The 8,221-nt window shown below is 33.9% G+C and overlaps 1 protein-coding gene across 1 annotated transcript; it reads right to left on the bottom strand.

Annotated features, from left to right (window-relative positions):
- Positions 1-908: 908 nt before the first annotated feature.
- On the bottom strand, positions 909-4,905 carry LOC128206403 (ribosomal RNA processing protein 1 homolog). Its single transcript, XM_052908812.1, has 3 exons — positions 4,788-4,905; positions 3,348-4,108; positions 909-2,493 (listed from the first exon to the last, which is right to left on the bottom strand). The coding sequence occupies exons 2-3, from the start codon at positions 4,068-4,070 to the stop codon at positions 2,401-2,403; spliced, it is 816 nt and encodes a 271-aa protein (XP_052764772.1). The 5' UTR covers positions 4,071-4,108; positions 4,788-4,905; the 3' UTR covers positions 909-2,400.
- Between the last annotated feature and the right edge of the window lie 3,316 nt (positions 4,906-8,221).

Genomic DNA, 8,221 nt, shown 5'->3' with positions numbered 1-8,221 from the left:
AAAAAAAAAAAATATTTTTTAAATTCTATTGTAAAATATATTTTTTTTCAAATATATCGTCATTATTTTCGTTGTTTGTCTTTCAATGTCCCCGGGGGAAAAACTTTATTTCCCGATTATGTATTACCGAGACGGAAAAACAAAATGGCGGAGGGCGGCGAACCCTATCCGATATCTTCTAATTGGCAAACACATGTTTACGGTCCAAACACGTGGTTTATCACTGGTATTTTGCTGTCTTTATAATGCAAATATTTTAAAAAATAGTTCGCGGTGTTATTTATTCACATCCATGTTCAAAATAAAACTTACTTTTTTACGATTACCGATCGCGACTTATAAACGAGTATTGTATACAAAAAACACCCGATTTCATGGGCAAAATTGGCGGGAAAATACGGCAGTCGAAGGTAAGGAAATGATTTCAGATATTAAACAATGCTATTTTTATCAGACTTTTTGTAAATTAGGAAACGCTTAGATATAAAATATTTGATCTGATGCAACAGAAAATTGCATGATATTGAAACTGTAAAAATAAATAAATAATAATAAAACAAATATTCCGACCGACCGACCCTATTTTGTTTCGCCATGTTACCGGAAACACAGGTATTTTGTTTTTGGCCTAAAGTATCAATGTCATTTAAACCTGATTTCACGTTAATATTTTAATGTTATCGAAAAGAAATCGAAATGTTATCGATATGAATACAATGTTATCGAAATGTAATATGTTGTACTAAATATTTGCGGTCGATTTTGCAAATCGTGTTCAAATACATTAAAATTATTAACAATTAACCTATGACACTGTTATCATGCTCAATCGATTACGATTTTTGATGCATTGCGTAAACGCACTAGATTGCGGCACTGTAACAACAACTTAACAGTTCTCATAATTTATTATAAATTTTATTAAGGTATAAACATGTTTTTATATATGTATATTAAAAGCAATAATACCAATCAAGAGTTTAGCCATCTTGATTGTACATGAATTAAAACACTAGCACTGAAAGGAATACAAGTTGCATGGCAAATACAATAAAAAACAAGTACTCTATATCACATAAGGCATGAGTTTAGACAACTTCATTGTAAATCAATAATTTAAAGCACATTAAATAATACTGAAGTGAATAACATTTGCAGGGCATTCAAAACACAAAACACAAGTCTCCCTCTCTCCATGACAGAATACAATACAGGTTTTAAAACAAAATTATTATGGCACTTATATAATGATTGAACCTGTTTAACACATTTTAATACATTTATATATAATTTTATGCCGACAAAAGATATTTTGTGGATCTGCGGGTTGAATTGAATCACCCCTAGCTAAATCTGCGGGTTGAACCGTTTACATCTAAAGCGTGGCTTATCAGCGTTCCACGCCGTGACCAGTGGTCACGTGGTGTATGCGTGGCTTATCAGCGTCCCAAGCCGTGACCAGTGGGCACGTGGTGTGTGTCGGCCTATCGCTAGCCTCCCGCTTCAGCCATTCTAGAAAAATCTTCAGAGATACATGCTTGCGAATTTTAAGCAAAATATTTTGCATTATTTTCGTACACCTCCCAATCCACCTCCATACATGTTTTCAAACAATCTATGTATATATTCTTTTTATGCATTTCTTTACGCTGTATATTTGTAGTTTAATCAACCCATTTCTAAATTGATTGTGTATGGTTTTATAGTTCATTTCTATGAATATATACATGTTAATGCATTTGTTCTAGTATATTTTGGTTTTATTGTTACACGTTTATTGGGCGGTTGCTTGGACACCCAATATGCTAGTCGTGAATAATATGTTACGAGGATGTCAAACTCGTATTTAGTATTTAGTTTTGACACTGAATAAATGTCCTTTTCACTCACTGTGGTTTATTATTCACGTTTCCCATTTAGTTAACTTGGCATGGCCAAGCCTTCCTTATTCAGTAGCAATACATAACAAAATCGAACTAAAACTGAAACCATTAGTATGCTAATAATAGGCAATGTTTTCCACATTTTAAACTACATTCTAATGTGAATTAGTAAATTAATATAAAAATCACGGTCTCATAATACAAATACAACTGTTCGTGTCATTGCAAGTTCCTGTACTCAATATAGGAGTGGATACCATGCTTATTCTTAATATAATGTCCAAGCATGGTCTTTGCATGAAGAAGGTAATTTGATGAAAGCAGATACAATATTCCATAGTTTTGACTTTGACTCCTTTTGGTGCAGATCTACAATACATAGTTTATCGAGGTAGTCTTTGTGAATCTCATATGTTTACATAAAATATACCCACGTTCTAAAGTTTCACCGACCGGAGTTCGCTCTTTCAGAACACCATTCCTAAAAATTCATGAAAATGTCTTGCGATTGTAGATTTCACGTGAGTGCAAAGAATATTGCTACACCGATGCCTGCAAGAACCAGAGGAATGCTGAAGGCCAACAGGGCCACGATACACAACTTGCAACACTGAAATATAAAATGAAACATAGCCAGGTGTATGGGCAATAATGTGCTTTATAACAGAAGTAATAATTTTTAAGATATAAATAAAGGGATACCCCGGCCAAAAAGCTCACTTTGATTTTGTCCAATGGCACAAAAACAAAGGTCAACTTCTTACAGCAGACAATCAACAAAAGTGACACTATATAGTTTGTGTACCTTTAAAATCTTCATATCACTATTTGAAAAGGTTATTAATTTTCTGTTGCACATCGGACCCATTTTGTACGTGTATGTACAGTGGCACCAATTAATTATGCAAGAACTATTTATTTGTTTACAGCCGTGACAAGTTGACGACGAATGTGGTCTTTTATACGGAGAATATAATTGTAACCTCATACCAAGAACGGATCTGTACACGTACGAGTATAATTATATATTTAATAGTTTTCACACAAAAAGTAAAACAAAAACAACATTTTGTTTTGTATTTCCAAAAGAGTAGACGTTAAACATGTTATTACTTTGACCTTATGATTTTAGACAAACAGTAATTGCCGGTTGTCCAACGATCCTTAACTGATATTAGAAGTATACCCATTGTAATTTTACGGCTAGCATGTAGATCAGACATTTTAGACATTATGATAATACACCACGCATATATTAAAGCTATACTTAAACATAAAACACAAACGACCTATACCAAATTTTATAAAAAAAAAACCATATTCTCGGTTTGGTCCAAGTTGGCAAATATATTTATCCGAAATTTTCTACTAACCAGTCAAACCATTTAAATGTGTAAACTAACCAAAAAATAACCTGTGTACAATTTATCCCAGTTTTATACAATTGGCTGCTGGTGTACATACGTTTGATTTTCCTTGCACAGTTGTTGACTTGGTATGTTGATCAACTACAGTGACAGTATGAGTCGTGGGTTTCGGGGTTACAGTTGTTGGTCTGATCGGGTGATTATATGGTTCATCTTTATGATACCGTTCGAATTGCGGGAGTCCGTCGCTTCCAGTTGGTAGCTTAGATGTGTTTCTTACAGGTTTCAACTTTATAGGTGCTTTATCTTGATGGTATCGTTTGAATTCTGGGACACCATGTGATTGCGGATGAGGTTTTGATGATTTAGGTGTTTTATCGCCATGTTTAGCTCCTCCAGGTTTCTTCCTCTGCTTTTTTCCTTTCTGTTGACCTTTACTTTGTTTTATTTTTTTCAATTTCTGTTTTGGTTCTTTATCATCATCATCATCATCATCATCATCATCATCATCATCATCATCATCATCGAAAGTCTCTGAATTTTCGACACCCACTTCTTCCTCCACATCACCAACATTATTATCACCATCCCCAGCCGTATAAACAATATCACCGTTACAATTCATCTCAACATTGACGTTCCCGCCAATGTTCTCTTGACCACTGTTGAAATTGTCATACCCGCCTCCAAGCACACTGTACCCGCCCCCTAGAGCACTATTCTCGCCCATGTGACCCATTCCATCTCCCATATATCCCATCTCCTGGCCTCCAGACATTGGGCCCGTCATGTCTCCTCCCATATACCCTCCAGTGTCCATATCCCCTCCCACATATCCAAAATCGCCACCTTCGTACACTGCAATTGATAGAATCAGAAATGTATATAGTACTATACTGTTAAAAATAAGTAAAATATCCCATTACCTTTCTCAGGAATCAAACTCAAATGTGCCCAGGGCGGGAATCGAACCCGACCGGGTCACCGCCTAGGTGAGAAGCGAGTGCACTAACCACTGTCCTTAACGGACAACCTATACATGGGATGCTTTTCATAAATATGTGCTTATCTCACTATTGCGCACAGTGTATTTTCAATATATTTAAAATTAACAACCGCAACGAGATAGGCGGGATGTAAGATATTTTTTTTCATTGAAAGTTCATTTATTCATAAAAAAGATTTGTTAACAAAGCAAAAATCAAAAGAAATTATCATGTTATGGTCAGTACTTATTAATATGAAATGAACATAATGACGCAAATAATTGCTGAATTTAATAGTGAAGGATAAAAAAGTAGCAAAAGCGGAATAAAATAACATTAATTAATATAATAGTCCGAACACTATGCTCAATATTTTATTCATGTTTGTTTAAAGAATACAACGGCAGAACTCCTTAAGTTCCTTAAGACGTTCCCAATATGATTAAGATGTGTTAATTAATCTTTATCAGTTAATTTTAAAGCAAAGTTTAAATAAATAAATTATATACTAGTATACTTACTGTTATCAAAATAATCCAAAAAATGTTCACCTTTATAATAGTAATTTTGTAAGATCGTGTTATTCTTACCCAAGTATACACCTGGGTTTAACCTAGGATGTTGAACTCGTTTTCGTACATGCTGGTGTATCGATTGTAGGGCATATGAGGTTATGGTAAACACAATTTTACTACAAATAAACTACGACAATAAAGGACAAGGTATGTGATGTTTACCACGTTCTATCCCGTTTCAATCACAGGCATCTGAATCATTGTTTGTCACTAAAATATTGTTTAAAACCATTTTGAGTACATACAATGAGATAAACAACACATCTGAAGATATTTAGTGTCTTTGATATACAAAAAAGAAAGACACTAAATATCTTCAGATGTGTTGTTTATCTCATTGTATGTACCCAAAATGGTTTTAAACAATATTTTAGTGACAAACAATGATTCAGATGCCTGTGGTTTCAATACTTAAACATGCTTGCGTATACATTTCAAAATAACAAGCCATGCCCTTTTTACGTACACATCGCGAAATGACAGCTTAAAAAATTTTAAACCGTTAATAATGTAGAAAAAAAAAATCTCCTTGTTAAACAGTACGTGCCTTACTATCACGAATTCAAAAATGCTACAATGTGTTATAAATTACGAATTTTAAAAAGTCACCTAACGTTGTTTAACTTATTTCTGGAAAGGATCACAGTCTTCATTTTTAAAACCTTCACTCTCAATATGTGAATGTATCTATCCATGTGTTTTTACGACCAATTCTAGACGTTGTGATAATGGTACTGCATTGTGTCCAGTAAGTGCACATATACAAGGTCGGAAAGTTGGTACGTCCGACTCCGTTGTTCTTTTTCCCAACAAAAAAAACAATTGTTATTTCTCGTTTAAAATAAAGCGTTTTAGGGTTATTTTTTTATACCAGACGGTGTGCATACTTATGTGTTCGTAGATTTAGCGCTACATAACGGTAGGATGTACCTGTGGGTTTGACCTCGGCTTGTTAGGGTCAGAAACACCTAGGTTATGTCACTGTGGTCACCAGATTTATTATTGCAGCTCGATGTTGCAATTTCTCATTTGGTTTAAAATTATATGGGAGGCATACTCACCGATCTAGGAATGGCCTCACCTGTAATTATCATTGCCTTGTGGCACTAAGATGTTATGGTTTGAGGCTGAAAAAGGCCAGGCTGCTTTTATTTCTATAAAACAGAATGTATGTTATCGTTTTTCTTGTTGTCATGGTGCACTTTAGGTATGACATTTGCTATATGGTGGATGTGTTTGCCTGTACTTAGGTTCACTTTTGTCCTTACCCTGTTGACTAATTGCACTTGGTTTTAGAATGGGTTGAATAAAATATGTTTAAGTCATAGTTTCCACTTCTCACTCAAGTCTGTTTGAGGTCATTATTCAGGAGCTGAGGTCGATCAAGGGTTTGGCAAATTTGCTATTGTGGGATATTTCTTCAAGTTCATTGACAGTCTATCTCCTCAGGGTTTAATTAGTCGTAAGATGAAACTATCTTCGTGTCATGACTTTGTTAGTTTCGTTTGCATTTGTGTAAATTAAATTTTGGTCTATGTTTTGGTGCGAAATAAAGTTAATTGTTTGCTATTTTACCGAGCGATCAAATAATTTCTGAAACATAAAGTATACTATTTTTCTACAATCAACATTAAACTTTCTGTATGACTAGTTCTTTAGGACTAATCTTTGCAACTGATTTGACTTTAAATATTGTTCAACTATTGTTGTAGGAAAGACGTCGATATAACAGAATTTATTTTTCTCCAGCTGTCGTAAAATAATCGGGGCTTTGTCTCGGTCCCGGGAAGGACAGTCAAGTATGGTACCACTAGACCAGAAATCGACTACACTTTAAAGTGACACTCTTATTCAATATCAGTACATACATGTATAACAAACATCAATTTTGACTGATAAACCTTGAACTACTTACTAAATGATGCATTTATGGAAAATACTATTTACTGATAACAAGATTGGAACCGTGTATTTAATTGCAGAAAGCGCAAAAATATTAAATGATTGGTGAATGCTAAAAGATTTACTGTGGTCTACTATAGTTACATAAGGTAGAAGTACCATGTTTTATGCTCATTTCTTTCATATTAAACTCGGTTTTCTTCATAAGAACCATTGTTTTCGACATTTATTCATCCTTTTATTAATATTAAAATAATATCATTAATTGTGGTAAATCTGATTTGGGAGTGAGAGTGCATCTTTAACCAAAGTATGTGCATACGGTAATTCATACTTGGACTATTGTAAATCATTTTATGCTTTTGGGTCATATTGCACACACAGAATGTTACCCTGGTTAGAGCATTAACCATAGTTCTTTAACGTGCACCATTGTATAAAACTGCTGCACGGGACCCCCATTTAATGTCCCTCCTGGGAGTATATTTTAAAAGAGCGGCGGGGAAACGAACCTTCAACTCCTGGATTGACAGTCAAGTGTGTTAACACTAGACCACAGATCCATCACTTTGACCAAATCAAAGAATTAAGGCTTTTATACAAACGGCTTCTGAACATTCATTGGGCAGATTGGACGAGTCTGTTACATGGGACCATTCAGTTAAACTTACTTAATTATTCGTAAGCCGAGGGGAGATGAAAACTGCAATATGAATTTTATCCTAAAGTGGTTGAATAAAACTTAATTATTTGCAATGCATTATATTTCAAAATCATCACAATATATTGATCCGATCCGAGCTTTATTAAATTAAAGAAATACCCGCTGTACTGGTGTGTACATTACAAAATATAGTCTTAACCCCTTTGATAATGTTTTATTTTGGTGAATTAAAATATTATTTCAATGAGGCTAACAACTATAAAATATTTACTTATATGTCAAATGTATCTTTTTATAACTCTTATCAATCAGCAAATGCAAGCTCTATATATAAACTGTTGCAGTGTTATGTGTAGCATGATATGTATTTTATTTTTTGGAATTATCGATCATAATAAATTTCAAATGTGCTTGTTTTGTCAGGAGTCTTCGAGTTTTTAATATTAATCAAAATACCAAGTTACCAATTTATCCAAAAAGGCATTTCTATTATAGCATCCTTACTATTAACCGAACTCTAGCTTTTCCCCTGCTGTCCTGTTATTTATGCAACCATTCTAACCTTTACGCATGACTGATTTCCATATGCCAGTTGTAATATTAATGTGTGTTGGGGCGTCACAATTATTGTAGTCATGTGAAATGGACAATAGGTCGATGATCGATCTTACTTATAGTATGCATTGTCTAGATGTATTCAGTTGTACTATAATGCTTGTCAAGAATAAATGCATATATTTTAAGGTCATGAAATCTTAAGTTGTTACAACTTCATTAATGATAAATATCAGGTTAGTGCATTTTGTTCTATTGCTTCTATGAATTGGATTTTAAATTAGGTACA

This window comes from Mya arenaria, chromosome 10 (assembly GCF_026914265.1).
Source record: "Mya arenaria isolate MELC-2E11 chromosome 10, ASM2691426v1".
In the NCBI taxonomy this organism is placed as follows: Eukaryota; Metazoa; Mollusca; class Bivalvia; order Myida; family Myidae; genus Mya; species Mya arenaria.
Note: the sequence above shows the minus strand (reverse complement) of the source record. Positions and strands in the feature narration are given on the sequence as shown.

What these genes read in the sequence shown, in the direction of transcription:
- LOC128206403 (XM_052908812.1), bottom strand. Translation starts at nt 4,070, where the DNA reads ATGGACACTGGAGGGTATATGGGAGGAGACATGACGGGCCCAATGTCT. An exon ending in CTGTGCAAGGAAAATCAAAC is followed by an intron (nt 2,494 to 3,347) that starts GTATGTACACCA and finishes TTTATATTTCAG; the next exon opens with TGTTGCAAGTTGTGTATCGT.